Here is a 20,225-nt window from a genome sequence, read left to right as displayed (position 1 = left end):
TATTTACCGGATTGAGATATATTCATTTGTTATTAGTGTAACTCAGTTTTTGGCCCCCCCTCTCGCCCATTCATTGTACTGTGTTAATTGTGTTAGTATAAAGGCAGGAAGTTGGGCCTTCGGGGGGAGGAGTCCTTGCTAGATGCGGGAGCGGTATAGTTTTTTGACCATATAGACATACAGAAATACAGACAGACAGGTCATATTATATTATGTATTTGCATTTCAAGTAATCTCTGCTTTAAGTTGATTGGAGAATACCTTTTTGTTAGATAAGAAGAATAAACATTTTTGTTGCACTATATCCCTGGATCTCATTGAATGTTTGGCCGTTTGGAAACGTTGAGTGTGGACTGTATGCGTCCGAAACAACCCCGCTTCAGGCTAGGGCAGTGGCTATGGTAAAGAGGAAAGGAAGCCACTACATTCAAGTCAAAAAACTCCGTGAAGGATTACTACCGGAAGGAAATCTCCGGTTCGGACACACGCTGGATTTTGTTCTATTTGTAATTGCATTCGGACCATAAGGACAGCTCGCTTGGAAGGATTTGAACTCCTAGATTTCGCCAGCCGTGAGTAACCACTGCGAATGAATGAGCTGCCCTGTTCAAGGCGATCGTTTGATCATGCATATTATGGAAGCGCAAATGTGCTTATAATTGGAATGTTTGATAAACTTGGGAATGGAATTCAAAATACAGCGCTGTGAAAACAATTAAGAAGTTTAAGTTTGGGAAACACAGATCCTATGCACAATGTAGCCTAATCATATATCTAATATTTGGCCTAACGTGGAAATGCAATCCATCAACGCAACGAATGCAACTTAAGGATCTAAAGATACTGCGTGTTAAAACTTCATTAAAGGGACAAAACCTCAACGGGATGAAATGTTTAAAATGCATCTAAAATGCCAAACTTGCACATGTGCAATTCAAAATGGGTCAATAGGCTGAAATGGATGACTGTGTTTTTAAAGATTAAAGGAGGTCTAAAGGGGCATTACGTTTAACAATCAAACCAACAACCGTGTCATTGTAAATTGAGTGAACTAAAAGTGAATGATGGAGGAGGAAATCCCAAATAAGACTCCACTGGAGAGGGCAGAGGAGCATCTAAATTCACTCTATGCAGCCCGGAGAGGCAAACTTGGAGTGTGTACACGCAAAATGAATGAAATAAAAGTCCTTCTTGTTGATGGAGGAAACATTGCAACTGTGAATGAGAGTCTTGAAGCATTTGATGCTGTGCTCAATGACTTTAAGAAGGCTCATGAATCTGTGCTAGAGCTGGTCACAGAGGAGGAACAGGAACAGGAGAGCATTAACTATTATCAACCAAGAATGAGAACTTATGAATATTTCCTGAAAGAGGTGGAAATATGGAAAAAGGCCGAAGTTGAGCCACAAACGCTCATTTAACCACATGACAGCATTTCCAATGTGTCAAAAATATCAAGTAAAACTAAGTATTCTAAGACTGCTTCCTCAGTGTCCTCTGAACGCCTTAAAGCCGAGGCAGAACGAGCAGCTCTACTAGCTCGCCAAGCATCATTACAAGACAAGCATGCATTGGAACTGGAGAAAGCTCAACTGAATGTTAGGATGGAAAAAATGGCACTGGAAACGGACATAGCAGCATATAATGCCAAACTGAAGGTCCTGGAGAGTACCGAGTCAACTTCTCAATCCCATTCTGTGGCAGCCCATTTACTAAGCCAAGAAGATGGAATGAACTCTTATTTTGAGAAACAGGAACCAGAGGTCTATGTGGAACCTGAACCATCACCTGTTGAGTTTGCCGCATTAGGTGCAGTTCCAAAGACCCCACTACAAAGAGTTTTACAACAACCGACCACAAAGCCATCAAACCCTATTCCGAAAACAGTCGTAAACCACACTCTTCAGCAGCCAACAGCAAGGTCTAGCAATCGACACAGAATCAACACTGCGGGTATCAGCCATAATACCAGCCATGATAACCTCTCTACTGTCATGCAAAGGCAGAACGAAATTGCTGACCTCCTTGTACTACAGCACAAACAAGCCACACTCCCTGTTAGGGAGATACCTATGTTTGACGGTGATCCTCTAAACTTTAGGCCATTCATGCGTGCATTTGAGCATGGTATAGAAGATAAGACCAGCAGTCACCAGGATAGGCTCTATTACCTGGAACAATACACCTCTGGTCAGCCCAAGGATCTGGTCCGTAGTTGTCTGCATATGGAAGCCAGAAGAGGCTATGCAGTAGCTAAGAGGTTGTTAAAGGAACACTTTGGCAATGAAATCAAAGTCACCACTGCTTACATGGAAAAGGCTTGGAACTGGACAAACATCAAACCCGATGATGGAAAGGGACTGGGTGGTTATGCACTCTATCTAAGAGGTTGCTGTAACGCTATGCAAGACCTACAGAACATGGAAGAGCTTAATCTTCCCTCCAACATAAAGCTGATCATGTCAAAACTTCCCTACAAACTAAGGGAAAAATGGAGGTCTATGGCATGTGATATTTTAGAGAGAAGTCACCTGAGGGCCCAGTTCAGTGACCTGGTAACGTTCATGGAAAAACAGGCCAAAATACTGCAGGATCCGTTGTATGGAGATATTCAAGATCCCCTGTACAACAAAAGGTTTTTAAAACCCAAAACAGAAGCTGACTTTAAACAGCAGTTCAAGTCCAAGAGTAGGGGAAGCAGCTTTGCCACTACAGTAGCTGTAGTGGCAGATTGTGACTCTGAAAAACCTTTAAAAGAACAAACATTCAAAGTAAAGAGACCAGGCACCTACCCTTCTGATGCTCCCAGTATCTCATGTATATTTTGTGCTGGTGCGCATTTATTGGTCGACTGCCAACAGGTGAAGGCACAGCCACATGAATTCAAGGTTGAGTTTCTGAGATCAAAAGGCCTTTGTTTTGGCTGTTTGACGAGAGGACACTTAAGCAGAGAATGTAAAAGAAGGATGACCTGTCAGAGCTGTCAAAGAAAGCACCCCACTATCCTGCACATTGAAGGAAGAGAGAGATTTAGATCTCAAAAGGCAGATATGAGTGGTGTAGCAGTAAAGCGGGAGGAGACTGTCAGCAGTGCTCTTGTTTCACTGGAAGCTGGTGAAGATACCGGGGCCGGTACAGATTGTGCACTTGCAATTGTGCCAGTTCAAGTAAAGGTGGCAAATGGAAGCAAGTCTGTGTTAACCTATGCGTTTCTCGATTCTGGTAGCTCAGCAACATTTTGTACGGAGAGACTCATGAGGCAGTTGCAAGCTAAAGGCAGTGCGACTGAAATTCTGCTACGCACAATGGGGCAGGAGAGTCCTACCAAGAGCTTTGAGATATCTGGATTAGAGATTGGCAATGTGGAAGGCGACACATTTCTTGCATTACCAAAGGTCTACACCCAACATAAGATCCCAGTGACAAGAGAGAACATTCCCACTCAGAAAGAGCTCAAAAGGTGGCCATACCTGAAAGAGGTTCAGTTGAAGGAGATTGATGCTGACGTCGAACTTCTGATTGGCGTAAATGCTCCAAAGGCAATGGAACCCTGGCAAATCATAAATAGCCAAGGCAACGGACCGTATGCAGTGAAAACCCTCTTTGGATGGGTGATGAATGGTCCTCTCAACAGTTGTACCATGGCAGAAGAATCCGGGCGTCCTACGGTGATGGCCAATCGTATCTCAATGGCCGACCTGGGGGTTCTTCTTGTAAATCAGTACAACCATGACTTCCCTGAGAGAGAGTATGAAGAGAAAAGTGAGATGTCAGCTGAGGATCGTAGGTTTATGGAGATAGTATCAAGCTCCATAACCCTCAAAGACCATCACTACTACTTACCGTTGCCCTTTCGCAACAAAGATGTAGTCCTGCCAAACAACCGCGACATGGCAAAGCAGCGGGCTCTAAATATTATCAGGAAGTTCAAGAAGGACAAAGGTTACGCTGCAGAGTACAAAGGCTTCATGGAAGAGATGATAACAAAAGGTTACGCCGAGAAGGTACCACAAGAACAGCTCCTCAGAGAGAAAGGCAAGGTATGGTACATACCACACCATGGCGTTCACCATAAGCGCAAAGGAACGATACGAGTGGTGTTTGACTGTTCATCATCCTATAAAGGTACATCTCTTAACAGTGAACTCCTTCAAGGCCCTGACCTGGCAAACACGCTTATAGGAGTCTTGCTAAGATTTCGGCAAGAGCACATTGCCATGATGGCAGACATCGAAGGAATGTTCCATCAAGTACGTGTCCATGAAGATGACTTAGACTTCCTGCGATTCCTATGGTGGCCGGATGGTGATACTAACAAAAGATTGGAGGAGTATAGAATGACAGTACATCTTTTCGGTGCTATATCCTCTCCAAGTTGTGCAAACTTTGCACTGCGAAAGACTGCAGAAGACAGCTGTGAGGGGTACGATGAAGAGGTGATTCAAACAGTCAAGTCCAACTTCTATGTTGATGACTGCCTCAAGTCAGTGGCCACAGAAGAACAAGCCATAGCTCTCACAAGAAACCTCAGGGATGTGTGCTCTCAAGGTGGGTTCAAATTGACCAAGTGGGTCAGCAACAGCCGCACTGTACTAGCTTCTATCCCTGATGAACACAAAGCCAAGCAGATAAAAGAACTGGACCTGGACAGAGAAAAGCTGCCTGTTGAAAGAGCACTTGGAATCCGATGGAACATTGAAAGGGATGTGTTTACCTTCCAGGTCACTGTCAAGAACAGACCCCTTACAAGAAGAGGTATTCTCTCAACTGTCAGCTCTATTTATGATCCATTAGGTTTCCTCGCCTCATTCGTATTAAAGGCAAAGCAAATTCTTCAAGTGCTCTGCAAGCTAAAGTGTGGATGGGACGAAGTCATCCCTGAAGAACACTCTATTTCATGGAAGAGATGGCTCTCAGAGCTGGACCAGCTCTCCAGATTCCAGATCAACAGGTGTATGATGCCGGAGAACTTTGGTCAAATCAAGACCGCACAGCTGCATCACTTCGGTGATGCAAGTGAACAAGGTTATGGCACGGCAAGCTACCTTAGGTTCACAAACGTTATGGAAAAGGTCCACATCGCATTCATACTGGGGAAATCAAGGGTGACTCCACTCAAGCAGATGACGATCCCCAGACTGGAACTAGCTGCAGCAAAATTGGCAGTGCGAGTGGACAGGATGTTAAGGTTGGAGCTCCAGATTGAACTTGAGGAGTCAACTTTCTGGACAGACAGCCAGTCGGTGCTAAAATACATCTGCAACGATACCAAGAGATTCCATACTTTTGTGGCTAATAGGGTTGCTATGATCCGTGACCTATCGAAAGCAAAACAGTGGAGGTATTTGAACTCCAAACACAACCCAGCCGATGATGCCTCAAGAGGATTACATGTTGAAACTTTCCTGAACTCAAAGAGATGGCGCAAAGGACCAGAATTCCTGGAGAAAACAGAAACACAATGGCCGAAAGTCCCCGAGGAGCTTGGCTCCATCCCTCCAGATGATCCAGAGGTGAGAAAAGACGTCATCGTAAACAGTACATGTGTGGAAGAAAAGAGTCCGACCAGCAAACTGATTGAGTACTATTCAACATGGAACAGCTTGAAGAAAGCAGTTGCCTGGATGCTGAAACTGAAGAGACTTCTACTACAGTTAAGCCAGAAAAGGAAAGTTCTCACCCAAACTGATCCAGGATCAGATCAGAGTCTGACAAACTCACTGAAGGAACAAATTGACAAGTTCAAACTGACGTTTGGAAAAGAAAGTCTGTCTGTAGATGACCTAGATGAAGCAGAAAAGGTCATCATTCGATTTGAGCAACGACAGCACTTTAAACAAGAAATTGCACTAGTTGTAAAAGGAAAACAATGTGCCAAGAGAAGCGGCTCAATCTGTAAGCTTGATCCAATAGTTGACAATGGCATTCTGAGAGTAGGAGGAAGGTTAAGCAAAGCTGCTATGCCTACGGAACTAAAGAATCCTATGATCCTGCCCAAAGACTCCTACATCTCCAGACTGATCTTACTCCACATCCATGAGCAGGTTGGCCACTCTGGGAGAGGTCACATGCTTTCTAGACTTCGCCAGCGATATTGGATACCCTGTGCCAACTCCTTAGCAAGGAAGATCCTTAAGAGCTGTGTCTTCTGCAGGCGGATGCAAGCTAGAGCTGGGGAACAGAAGATGGCTGACCTTCCACAAGATCGGGTAGCACCTGATTTGCCGCCTTTCACCCATGTGGGCATAGATTACTTCGGCCCCATAGAGGTGAAGCGAAGCCACGTTCATGTGAAGCGGTATGGTGTGATCTTTACTTGCCTTGTGAGTCGAGCTGTCCATCTAGAAGTTGCTAGTTATCTGGATACTGATTCCTGCATCAATGCCCTGCGCAGGTTCATCTGTCGAAGGGGCCCAGTAACAAGTATCAGAACAGACAATGGCACCAACTTTGTCGGAACACACAGAGAGCTAGGAGAAGCTCTGAAAGAGCTGGATCACAACAAGATTCAAAATAAATTACTGAAGGAAGGAGTGACATGGTCATTCAACCCTCCCTCTGGAGCCCACCATGGGGGGGTATGGGAGAGGTTGATCCGACTGGTGAAAAAGATCCTCTATTCAGTCCTTAAAGAGCAAGTACTGGATGATGAGGCTTTGCAGACAGCCTTGTGTGAAGTTGAGGCGATTATGAACGACAGACCAATCACTACTGTAACAAATGACCCTAACGATCTAGAACCCCTGACTCCGAACCATCTGCTTCATCTGAAAGCAAAGCCAGTCCTGCCACCAGGACTATTCCAGAGAAGTGACCTATACTCACGAAGGAGATGGAAGCAAGTACAATATATCACTGACCTCTTCTGGAAGAGATGGATCAGGGAGTATCTTCCACTTATGCAGGAGCGGAACAAGTGGAACAAAACTAAGAGAAACTTCAGTCCTGGTGACCTTGTGGTCATCGTCGATGACACCGCCCCAAGGAACTCTTGGCTAATGGGGCGTGTGGTGAAGGCTTTGCCAGGGGCCAAAGGTCTTGTCCGGAGCGTCATGGTTAAGACTAAGACCAATATCCTACAGAGACCTATCAATAAACTCTGTCTGCTCCTTGAGGCGACGAAGTGAGACACACACACACACACACACAGTGCTCCATCTTTGAATCACGTGCACCTCTGATTCGTTGATGTCGTACTCTTACATTCTTTGATGTCATACATTTTGTGGACGTCAAACCCTTGACATTTTTTGGAAGTTGAACACCTTTACACTTCAACTCAGACTGAGATCTATGGACTATTTTCCTATATGGCACCTTGTATATTTGTATATAGCTATGAACTGTAATGGTGCTCTGGTATAGAATGTTTTTGTATTGGCTCTACGTTTGAATATTAAGTAATTGTTGTGCATTCAGTGCAGTCAACAATTAGGGGCCGGTATGTTAGAGCCGATTTGGGCATATTTTGTATAAAAGACTGAACATACTGAGCTCCATGTACATTTGTGTAAATATATTAAATATTAATGTATATGATGAAATATTAGGTACGTACCTTTATGATTTATTTACCGGATTGAGATATATTCATTTGTTATTAGTGTAACTCAGTTTTTGGCCCCCCCTCTCGCCCATTCATTGTACTGTGTTAATTGTGTTAGTATAAAGGCAGGAAGTTGGGCCTTCGGGGGGAGGAGTCCTTGCTAGATGCGGGAGCGGTATAGTTTTTTGACCATATAGACATACAGAAATACAGACAGACAGGTCATATTATATTATGTATTTGCATTTCAAGTAATCTCTGCTTTAAGTTGATTGGAGAATACCTTTTTGTTAGATAAGAAGAATAAACATTTTTGTTGCACTATATCCCTGGATCTCATTGAATGTTTGGCCGTTTGGAAACGTTGAGTGTGGACTGTATGCGTCCGAAACAACCCCGCTTCAGGCTAGGGCAGTGGCTATGGTAAAGAGGAAAGGAAGCCACTACAATCCCTTTAACATGTTTTATTGGTAGCACTGGTGCTCCTAACTTTAAAACGTTAGAAGCACCACATAAAATGTAGGAGCACCAGAAAAAAAGTTGTTTTAAATTGATTGAGATGTAGCTTACATTGGACCTATACGAATCCTACTTGCTTTTAAAGCACATCTCCTGAATAATATATTATTTTTCCTTTCTTTCTGTACCACCAAATGTTTGCATGATGATAAAGTTACCTGGTTGTTAGCGCGCTATTGGGCAGAAAATCAAATTGCAATCTTTCAACAAAATATTGCGATTTGACTTGCGATATACACTGAGTGCACAAAACATTAAGAACACCTGCTCTTTCCATGACATAGACTGACCAGGTGAATCCAGATGAAAGCTATGATCCCTTATTGATGTCACTTGTTAAATCCACTTCAAATCAGTGTAGATCAGTGGTCACCAACCTTTTCTGAGTCAAGATCACTTTCTGAGTCAAAATGCAAGCCGAGATCTACCGCCCTTATTTTTATTTTTTTAAACATGACTTAAAAAACGTAAGCCTATGCAACATTAACCAATTAAAAACAGTTCTGTAGCAATGAGGCTTGTGCAGTAGGCTGGACTCATGGTCAGTCTGAGGGGAGGGAGGGAGCAGCAGTCTGAGGGGAGGGAGGGAGCAGCAGTCTGAGGGGAGGGAGGGAGCAGCAGTCTGAGGGGAGGGAGGGAGCAGCAGTCTGAGGGGAGGGAGGGAGCAGCAGTCTAAGGGGAGGGAGGGAGCAGCAGTCTGAGGGGAGGGAGGGAGCAGCAGTCTGAGGGGAGGGAGGGAGCAGCAGTCTGAGGGGAGGGAGGGAGCAGCAGTCTGAGGGGAGGGAGGGAGCAGCAGTCTGAGGGGAGGGAGGGAGCAGCAGTCTGAGGGGAGGGAGGGAGGGAGCAGCAGTCTGAGGGGAGGGAGGGAGCAGCAGTCTGAGGGGAGGGAGGGAGCAGCAGTCTGAGGGGAGGGAGGGAGCAGCAGTGAGGCTGCCTCTCACCCGACTAACCGTCCCTCCGTTCTCCCTCCCTCCACCGTCCCTCCGTTCTCCCTCCCTCCGCTGTCCCTCCGTTCTCCCTCCCTCCACCGTCCCTCCGTTCTCCCTCCCTCCACTGTCCCTCCGTTCTCCCTCCCTCCGCTGTCCCTCCATTCTCCCTCCCTCCGCTGTCCCTCCGTTCTCCCTCCCTCCACTGTCCCTCCGTTCTCCCTCCCTCCGTTCTCCCTCCCTCCGCTGTCCCTCCGTTCTCCCTCCCTCCACTGTCCCTCCGTTCTCCCTCCCTCCGCTGTCCCTCCGTTCTCCCTCCCTCCACTGTCCCTCCGTTCTCCCTCCCTCCGCTGTCCCTCCGTTCTCCCTCCCTCCACCGTCCCTCCGTTCTCCCTCCCTCCACTGTCCCTCCGTTCTCCCTCCCTCCGCTGTCCCTCCGTTCTCCCTCCCTCCGCTGTCCCTCCGTTCTCCCTCCCTCCACCGTCCCTCCGTTCTCCCTCCCTCCACTGTCCCTCCGTTCTCCCTCCCTCCGTTCTCCCTCCCTCCGCTGTCCCTCCGTTCTCCCTCCCTCCACTGTCCCTCCGTTCTCCCTCCCTCCACTGTCCCTCCGTTCTCCCTCCCTCCGCTGTCCCTCCGTTCTCCCTCCCTCCGCTGTCCCTCCGTTCTCCCTCCCTCCGCTGTCCCTCCGTTCTCCCTCCCTCCGCTGTCCCTCCGTTCTCCCTCCCTCCACCGTCCCTCCGTTCTCCCTCCCTCCACTGTCCCTCCGTTCTCCCTCCCTCCGCTGTCCCTCCGTTCTCCCTCCCTCCGCTGTCCCTCCGTTCTCCCTCCCTCCACCGTCCCTCCGTTCTCCCTCCCTCCACTGTCCCTCCGTTCTCCCTCCCTCCGCTGTCCCTCCGTTCTCCCTCCCTCCGCTGTCCCTCTGTTCTCCCTCCCTCCACCGTCCCTCCGTTCTCCCTCCCTCCGCTGTCCCTCCGTTCTCCCTCCCTCCGCTGTCCCTCCGTTCTCCCTCCCTCCACTGTCCCTCCGTTCTCCCTCCCTCCGCTGTCCCTCCGTTCTCCCTCCCTCCACCGTCCCTCCGTTCTCCCTCCCTCCACCGTCCCTCCGTTCTCCCTCCCTCCACTGTCCCTAAGTTCTCCCTCCCTCCGCTGTCCCTCCGTTCTCCCTCCCTCCACCGTCCCTCCGTTCTCCCTCCCTCCACCGTCCCTCCGTTCTCCCTCCCTCCACTGTCCCTAAGTTCTCCCTCCCTCCGTTCTCCCTCCCTCCGCTGTGAAATGGGGACACAGTCTTCCAGCTGATGGTAAAACTGAAGTTGCACTGCATTATCTCTGCCTCATGCACCAATTCATGTTGTTACTCTTATGACCAGAGAAAGTGAAATATTCCTTGATAGTAAACAAGACACAAACCGCTAATAATAACAATGCAAGCTTATCGAAATGTGCATTTTATGACTTATAAAAGTGTTGAACAAAGTGTTGACAGTGCTGAATAACAACTTAAACAGGAACTTACTCGAGGCTTCTTTTTACAGTCTACGGCGTGAGGAAACTGTGCAGACACGGTGATCTGAGCTATCTGATTGGCCAGCGGGCAGGCCTATAGGTGCACTTGATTTGCACTCTGGGCCTCCCGGGTCGGCGGAGTTGTACCTTCAGACACATGAAATTGTTCAAAATGGGAACACTTTTCCTTCCCGGGCGCTAGGGCTGCTGAATCAAGTGCACCTACCGTCAACAAATACAAAAAATAGGAGCGCAAAGCTTTATCGGTGGGGGGGAGGGGGGAGGGGGGGAGGTTAGCGATTAGCTTTAGGCACATGCCAGATTCCTTACACTAACTAACTCACATTTTGCAAAAAGCAAGACACACAAACTATTATTATAATAGAGACAACATGTAGATTTATATTTAGAAGCAACGTGGAAAACAGTAGCCTATCGTTGCTTGGAAGAATCTGTTGAGTGCTGAGAGCGACAGGGGACGGGGCTTCAGCTTCTCTTGTTTGAGCAGTGTAGAAAAGAGTGTTCTGGCAAAATATTGTGTCGCATTGAAAAAAATGTATTGATCTCACTTTAGAGGCCTGCACACAGCACCAAACCAGAATACAGTGTCAAAAAAGGAGACTTTCAGTTTAGATCTCCTTTTCAGTAACGCAACAAATCATGGCAAGATTGTCAGTCAGAAAATCAGGCCTTGTGGTTAGAGGGCTGAGTAACTACCAACCTCTATGTCCTCCCTCTCCCCCTCTCCTCTCCATCCCGCCCAAGGCTTTTAACACAACCTTCACTTCAAGGAACTCTGTCGCTTTTCTAACATATGCTGTAGATTAGTGTGTTATCGTTATCTTAGCACAACACAGACAGGCTCTTTCAGGGGCAGTAATTACCAGTGCTGCCCGGGGGTGACACTAAGGCATGGCAGAGGAAGGAGGCAGTGTGTGTAAATCAGGCTTTTGTTACAAATACAGCTCTACCGCACCTGATTAAACTCATGTTAAAGGGATCGTTCGGGATGCCCTTTAGAGGTAGTTCCGTGAGCCAATGCTAACTAGCATTAGCTGCACCCAAAGACTACCAGTATTTGCACTAAGCTAGTTAGCGTTGGCTCGTGAAACAACCTCTTAACTTCCAAAATCCAGAACTATCCTTTTAACACTTTATTGGACACCCTGTTTATATACTGTAACATATTCAGAAATGTTTTATACATATTACATAATCGTGGTGCAAATTGAAGGCCATGATTAGTTTATTATTTAGGCCTAATCTGGTGTATTTTTGCTTGTCTGGAACAAAACCCTGCCCGCACTGCAGCCCTTCAGGCTTGGAGAGGCCCATCCCTTACGAGTCATTACTTTTCTATTATTTCTCTGTTTCTCTCTGCGTTGCTGGGAACGACCCGTCAGTAAGCATTCCACTGTTAGTCCACACCTGTTGTTTACAAATCATGTGACTAATAAACATTGATTTGAAGATGCCTTCTCTAACCATGTATAAGACTAGTTTACTCGACTCTGAATACTAACCCTAACCATTAGAGGGCTAATGTTCTCATCTGACCCTAGATCAGTGGTCGGGGTCTTCTACTACCAACTCTGTGGCTACATCCCAAAACGGCACCCTATTATTTTACCAGGGCCATAGTACTGCACTACATAGGGAATAGGGTGCCATTTGGGATGCATCCTGTGACTGTGACACTCACTCAAAGGTCCAGTTGTAATCGTGTGACACACGTTCCACCAGGTCCACCTTAGCCCCCGGGACACTGCAGATGGGCCGGTTCCAACTGTCACGGATCCGCATGTATAAGTTCCTGGTGTAAAAGTTCTCAAAGTCCTGGTAAAGTGGGACAAAGTCCTAGAGGGATAGAGAGAGAGGGAAAGAGGTAGAGGGAGAGAGGGAGAGAGGGAAAGAGGGAGAGAGGGAGAGAGGGAAAGAGGGAGAGAGGGAGGGAGAGGGAGAGGGAGAGAGGGAGGGAGAGAGGGAGGAAGAGGGAGAGAGGGAGAGAGGGAGGAAGAGGGAGAGAGGGAGAGAGCGAGAGAGGGAGAGGGAGAGAGGAAGAGAGGGGGAGAAAGGGAGAGGGGGAGAAAGGGAGAGAGGGAGAGGGAGAGGGGGAGAAAGGGAGAGATGGAGAGGGAGAGGGGGGAGGGAGAGGGGGAGAAAGGGAGAAAGGGAGAGAGGGAGAGGGGAAGAGAGGGAGAGGGAGAGAGGGAGAGAGGGAGAGGGGGAGAGAGGGAGAGAGGGAGAGGGAAAGAGGGAGATTAAAATTAGTAATATTCCCATTTCCTGGTTTCGACCACTCACATATTGCTCCATGTTATTATGTAACATGTTAAGGGAGCGTTTACCTCAGCATCACGTCAGGCATGTTCAGTACTATGGCCCATTCATCCATTACTACACTAAGCATACAAAGAACAGTCTAACATGTACATGTTAGAGTCTAATCTCTCCATATTTGCAGAGGTTAGCTTTAGTTTACACATGACTGAAAAAAGCCCCACAGGCATTCAGCTTATTTCCTTGAAAGCGTTTTCACTTCCTTCAAACCCGATGGTGAAGTGAGTCTGTGAGGCAGCGAGAGTAGGATATCCTTCAGGCGATACAGTTTCCTCCTCTAGAGGTGACCCAGTGCCAAAACAATGTCCTGAAAACTGTTGTTTTACTCGCAGTGTGTGAGTGAAGGTCTGTGTAGTCCAGGAGAACACAACTACCTTCTCCATACTACTGTATGTCACAATGATTTACTGTTGTGTTACACCGAATGACCTGTGGTTTTGACTGGCTAAGGCTTTCCTTCCTTTTTCACAAACATTCCATTGAGTGTTTTTTTTTTTTTATATATATAGAACAAAATGTTGTTGTTTTTATCCTACTGGAAATTGGACTACAGAGCCAGAATAAATGGGTGTATGTGTTATTGTGAATGCTTCCGAAAGTACAATTCCAATGAGGCAGGTAACCTCATTTTAATACCTAAAAAGTGGTCTAAAGTAAAATTTTACAACTAAGTCGAACAAATAAACAAAATACCACTTTTGAAATATGAAATCATCTGACTACTTAGATTTTTGGGGTGAACTTTCTTTTCGGGGGAATCATAAATGATGATGTTGATGAAAATGATAGTGATGAGAATGAAGAAGGTTTTTCAGACAGACTGGTGAGGTGGCTATATAGTCCTACCCTCTGCTCCTCCCTCTCGCAAGCGATGTGACACTTCTCGATCTTCCAGTTCCGGAGGAAGTCTCGGAGGTAACCGAAGATGGTGAGGATGCCATAGCCAAAGTAGGTGAGTACCGCCACCGGCATGGGAGTCTCCTCAAACGACTCGTTGAAGTGGCAGCTGCCCAGGCCCAGGCCCAGGCCCAGGCCGCTGCTGCCATTATACGATGTGTGCTGCACCTGGGGGGGCGGAGGAATTGTCAATTCAATTCAATAAACTTTATTAATCCCTGAGGGGTTTATCTGACTTTGTATTACTGCACAGTTGAGGAAGAGCAAGTATGCATTTCACTGTACCGTTTACACCTGCTGTATCCTGTACACGTGACAAATTAACTTGGATTTGATTTGATTGATTTGATGTCAACATAAACAGATATACATACATACATACAGTGAGGGAAAAAAGTATTTGATCCCCTGCTGATTTTGTACGTTTGCCCACAGACAAAGACATGATCAGTCTATAATTTTAATGGTAGGTTTATTTGAACAGAGAGAGACAGAATAACAACAAGAAAATCCAGAAAAACACATGTCAAAAATGTTATAAATTGATTTGCATTTTAATGAGGGAAATAAGTATTTGACCCCTCTGCAAAACATGACTTAGTACTTGGTGGCAAAACCCTTGTTGGCCATCACAGAGGTCAGACTTTTCTTGTAGTTGGCCACCAGGTTTGCACACATCTCAGGAGGGATTTTGTCCCACTCCTCTTTGCAGATCTTCTCCAAGTCATTAAGGTTTCGAGGCTGACGTTTGGCAACTCGAACCTTCAGCTCCCTCCACAGATTTTCTATGGGATTAAGGTCTGGAGACTGGCTAGGCCACTCCAGGACCTTAATGTGCATCTTCTTGAGCCACTCCTTTGTTGCATTGGCCGTGTGTTTTGGGTCATTGTCATGCTGGAATACCCATCCACGACCTATTTTCAATGCCCTGGCTGAGGGGAGGTTCTCACCCAAGATTTGACGGTACATGGCCCCGTCCATCGTCCCTTTGATGCGGTGAAGTTGTCCTGTCCCCTTTAGCAGAAAAACACCCCCAAAGCATAATGTTTCCACCTCCATGTTTGACGGTGGGGATGGTGTTCTTGGGGTCATAGGCTATCATTCCTCCTCCTCCAAACACGGCGAGTTGAGTTGATGCCAAAGAGGTAGATACCTACAGTAGGGATAAAGTGACTAGGCAACAGGATAGATAATAGACATTAGCAGGAGCGTATGTGTTGAGTGAAAAAGTGTGTGTATGTCATGCCCTGACCTATAGAACTCGTTTGTTGAGTCAAGGTGTGGCTATCTATGTTATATATTCTATGTTTAGGTTCTAGTTAGTCTATTTCTACGTCTGGCCGGGTGTGATTCCCAATCAGAGGCAGCTGTCGCTCATTGTCTCTGATTGGGGATCATACTTAGGTAGCCCGTTGTCTCTGATTGGGGATCATACTTAGGTAGCCCATTGCCTGCTGTGTATTGTGGGATCTTGTTCCGTTTAGGCTTGTGTGTGTATAGCCGGAGGACTTCACGTTACGTTGTTTCTTGTTTTGTTGTATGTTTATTTAGTTAATAAACATGTACGCTTTTCACGCTGCACCTTGGTCCGACCCGTCTCTCAACGATCGTGACTGTGTGTGTGTGTGTGTGTGTGTGTGTAACCAATGCAATGCTCTACCCATAGAAATCATATTTATTTTTTATTTATTTTATTGCTTTATTTATAGATACTATTTATATGGTTCTACCAATAGGGCAAGACGTTGATTTACACTGCCAGTCAAACGTTTTAAAACACCTCCTCATTCAAGGGTTTTTCTATATTTTTACTATTTTCTACATTGTAGAAGTGAAGACATCAAAACTATGAAATAGTGTGCAAAGCTGTCATCAAGGCAAAGGGTGGCTATTTGAAGAATCTCAAATATAAAATACATTTTGATTTGTTTAACACTTTTGTGGTTACTACATGATTCCATATGTGTTATTTCATAGTTTTGATGTCTTCACCATTATTCTACAATGTAGAAAATAGTAAAAAATAAAGGGAACTGAATGACGTGATCGGAATACTTGTCTTGCAGCGTGCTAAATATGTTCACACATACACAGAGGCCTATTCCATAACATCACAGAGCAGAATCTTAGTTCAATAGTGGTGACTAGCCTATGTGGTCAGTGAATGTTACTACAGTGTTAGTACTGTGTGAAAAGGATGTCAAGTATTCAAAAATACCTACAGAGGAATACTATAGGCTAGCTATGTTTTTACTCCATATGTCAAGCACTGTTGCTCTGGCTATTAGATTTATGAGTCAAATAAAGATAGGGGAGGCTCCAGGATAGAGCATGTGAATCTGAGCACTCTCCTAGCAGATACCACACTCCAAGCCAACACACTTAAATCAAACAACGAAATGCTGTCAATGATCTACCACCTGCATTCTGCTATGCTCCTTTTTTTTAATAAACAAAAACCAGCATTGACTATACAACCGTCTACATCCGAACATGACTAGGTCTAACTATTAAGGCCGGTTTCCCAGACACAGATTAAGCCAAGGTCCTGAACTAAAAGCTATTTCATTTGAGATTCCCCATTATCGCACACTTTTTAGTTCAGGACTAGGCTGAAACTGAGTGTGGGAAACCGGCCCTTAAAGACAGCACTAGTCTGCCTTTAGGCTATCCATCTCTTGTCTGGTCAGTAGGCCTAGGCTAATTAAATATGTGAGAGAGATGTGGACACTACACACAGTGCAATACTTCTGAAAGTATTCATAACCCTTGACTTATTCCACATTTTGTTGTGTTAGACTGAATTCAAAATGGATTAACGAGATTTTATTTTACCCATTTACACACAATACCCCATAATAACAAAGTGAAAACAATTTTTTTTTTTTGAAATTGTTGAAAATTTAATGAATATTAAATATAGAAATATCTCATTAAGTATTCACACCCCTGAGTCACTACTCTGTAGACGTACCTTTGGCAGAGATTACAGCTGTGAGTCTTTCTGGGTAAGTCTCGAAGAGCTTTGCACACCAGGATTGTGCACTATTTGCACATTATTATTTTTAAAATTCTTCAAGTTGGTTGTTGATCATTGCTAGACAGCAGTTTAAGTCTTGCCATAGATTTTCAAGCCAATTTATGTCAAAACGGTAACTAGGCCACTCGGGAACATTCAACGTTGTCTTGGTAAGCAACTCTAGTGTACATTTGACCTTGTGTTTTAGGTTAATGTCCTGCTGAAAGGTGAACTTGTCTCTCAGTGTCTGTTGGAAAGCAGACTGAACCAGGTCTTCCTCTAGGATTTTGCCTGTGCTTAGCTCTATTCCGTGGCCATTGAGTCTTTCCCGTGAAACATCAAGCCAGTAGCTCAAAGCAATACTCACTGCTGTGTAACCACATGTGACTAGTCATGCCCCTCTCTCACATACCTCAGAGGCTAGAGATGGTGACTTCCCCCTGCACTACAATCAGCTTGGAGTCAATTACCAGACCATGCATTCTCCTCCCTCCCTCTGCCTTATGAAATGCCTGGGAAAGGCAGAGAGGACTAGCTAGTAAAACTACAGCAAAGAGGCATATCAACACTTACAGCAAATCATTGATTCATAGCCTGTATCCAAGACCTGTTTGTGCTAAACTGACCTGGGATTCAGGGATTAACTTCCAATGCAATGCTCAACCCATAGAAATAGAATCTATAAATAAATTAAACAAATAGATGATATTTCTATGGCTCTACCTATAGGACCACAGTCGGTTGAGCATGGCGCTTGCAACGCCAAAGGACGGAGGTTCGATTCCCACTGGGGCCACCCAAATGTATGCACGCATGACTGTAAATCGCTTTGGATAACAGCGTCTGCCAAATGGCATATTATTATTATTATTATTATTAGTATTATTATTATTAGTATTATTATTATTAGTAGTAGTATTATTAGTAGTATTATTAGTAGTATTATTAGTATTATTAGTATTATTAGTATTATTATTATGTCATAACCTAGTTGGCAAGACAGCACTACATGGATCAGGGTTTAACTTCCAATGCAATGCTCTACCCATAGAAATAATATTTATTTTGTATTTATAGATTATATTTCTATGGTTCTACCAATAGGGAAAGACGTTGATATGCTTCTTAATTTTCATTGAGAGCCCTCTTAGGATATATAATTGTTGTTGACTCAAAGAGATGTTAACGAATTCGCAACACACTAATTAAAATTAAGTATGGATCCAGGCAGGGGTATAAAATTAATTAGCCTAACAGTGCTGGGAAGTCGGGGAGTACAGGTGTATTTCCAAGTGTACACACAGACACACACACCATTTTCAGACTTGTTTCTTTAAAGATTATGCAGCTTTCATTGTCTCTACTACAAAAAGAGAAACACAGGAAAATATTTTACCTTTCCAAACTAAGACCCAGTTAAGGATATTTCTCACTAACTGACTTCTCGACACTGCTGTTTGACTGCCACAGGCACACACTCAACATTTTCTAGAAAACACTGATGACATCAGTGATTACTAAAATTATTGTCGACATTGTAGCTAGCTAGCTAGTATGTTGCATATTGTTTGTATAAGATAAAAGCCTAGAAAAGCAACAAGCTGTCTTCTGCAGATATTATTAGCTAACACTCGTGGGATGTAACGTTACATAACGCTAGAAACATTATTACAAAGAATAGCTAGCTAACCAACTCTACAGTAACTTTACCTAGACAACGTTTTTGCAAAGTGGCCAACAACTGTCAAATGTCTAACATCTTGCTGAGCTAGCAGACTGTTGAGCAAATTCAAATCGATGTCAGTAAAGCTAACCATAAAAATAGGTTAGCTACAGTTTAAAAACATATCAAGTTAAATACACATAGCTAACAATATTGATTTGCAGCTTGGTGTTTTGCGCCTCGCCACTTCCCCACCATCCATCCATCCCTACTGTGCGCTAGGTCTTACCTTGTCCTCGGGATAGCAGTACTTCGGCTGCTGATGATGGTAATAATGATGATGATTTTTTACGAAGCCGTTTCTTCCCGGTTTAAGGCCGTTCTTCGCTCGGTGAAAAACTTCTCCATTCGCCGGCTTGTTCGCGGAGCTTTCGGTCATGCTTGCCTTAGACTGCGGACCCTACAGTAACTTGCATGTAGCTACCTAGCACAGAATTGGGAACTCGGGTATGGTTTTGTGCCAGTCTGGGTTAAGCGTTAGCAAAACCCACCCAAAAACCCACAACGAGGAACCATGGGTGCGTTCAGAACGACGGAACGTTTGATTAAACGGAAGCCTAGTCCTGAAGTTACTGTACTGAGCGACTTCTGCGATTTCACATGGATATTACCATATTGATCAGGAACACACCTCGCCACATCCACCAAACCGGAGGAAACGTACCTCAAAGGATGTTGAAAAACACTGTGCACCGTTTTAGGGAAACGTGTCGATCAGTGCAAACCGTCACGCAACGTAGCAAACTTTGTGGCGAAATGAATTCTGCCCTGAAATTCCAGCAGCTGCAATACCGGAAATAAACGCCCCTAGCAACCAGCAACAGCCTATGATATTGCTACATTCAGGGGTGGGTGCATTTTAGGAGCCTTCAGATTCGAAAAAGGGAGTGGTCCTCAGTAGTGGAAATTACCTGTGGGAACCTCTGCTGTTTGGACTCTGTCATACAGTACATGCTTTTAGTTTTTGTTGTCCTAGGCTACCTGGCTAAAATGTTTGCTTGCTAGCCTAACTTCCTTTCTGGGCAACGTTATCTAGTTAACGTTAGCCTACTACATCTAGCTACATGTTGAACTTCCATCCTCTCAGGCCAGGGGCACAATCTATGAATTTATGGTTGGATCAGAATCACCGTTATAATCATTGGCCAGTATGGAGAATTAAGTAAAACCAGAAGTCCAAATCCCTATCTCCATCCATGGCTAATTTAGGAAAGGGCTGATTTTAGCTAGCTAGCTAGCCACCAGAGGACAACAACACAACGAGATGCATCATTTTCACGTTTTTTCTGTCATGTTTGGCATCTGATGTGATGTGATTGGTGTGAAGTGTCGTAGTAAATATATAATGTTATAGCTTGGTCTGACTAAAATCTTGTGCATGACCCATCTTGTGTTGGGCCTTTGTATTTAATACAATGCACAAAAGACTTCTATCTTGTCAGCCTTATCAGCAGGTGGCTAAGGACAACACCCACGCCATAGGTCTCTCAGTTCTTCCAACTCACGAGTTCTTGCTCTGAGGACACACACACACACACCCCCACACACACACACACATACACACACACACACACACACACACATACACACACATACACACACACACACACACACACACACACACACACATACACACACTCACACACACACACACATACACACACACACACACACACACACACACATCATCATTGTTAAACACACACACGCACACACACACACACACACATCATCATTGTTAAACACACACACG

The 20,225-nt window shown here is 45.0% G+C and overlaps 1 protein-coding gene across 1 annotated transcript in view; it reads right to left on the bottom strand.

Annotated features, from left to right (window-relative positions):
- LOC311113842 (serine palmitoyltransferase 2-like) overlaps positions 1-19,237 on the bottom strand; it is a gene marked incomplete at its 3' end in the record, with an annotated part of 63,540 nt that extends 44,303 nt beyond the window's left edge. The window contains exons 1-3 of the mRNA XM_084189135.1: positions 18,702-19,237; positions 13,680-13,898; positions 12,196-12,350 (exon numbers count right to left, since the gene is read on the bottom strand). Of these exons, the coding sequence (XP_084045261.1) occupies positions 12,196-12,350; positions 13,680-13,898; positions 18,702-18,851 (524 nt within the window). The remainder of the gene's footprint in view (positions 1-12,195; positions 12,351-13,679; positions 13,899-18,701) is intronic.
- Between the last annotated feature and the right edge of the window lie 988 nt (positions 19,238-20,225).

This window comes from Coregonus lavaretus (genome assembly GCF_964263955.1).
Source record: "Coregonus lavaretus genome assembly, contig: HAP1_SCAFFOLD_1774, whole genome shotgun sequence".
NCBI lineage: Eukaryota > Metazoa > Chordata > Actinopteri > Salmoniformes > Salmonidae > Coregonus > Coregonus lavaretus.
Note: the sequence above shows the minus strand (reverse complement) of the source record. Positions and strands in the feature narration are given on the sequence as shown.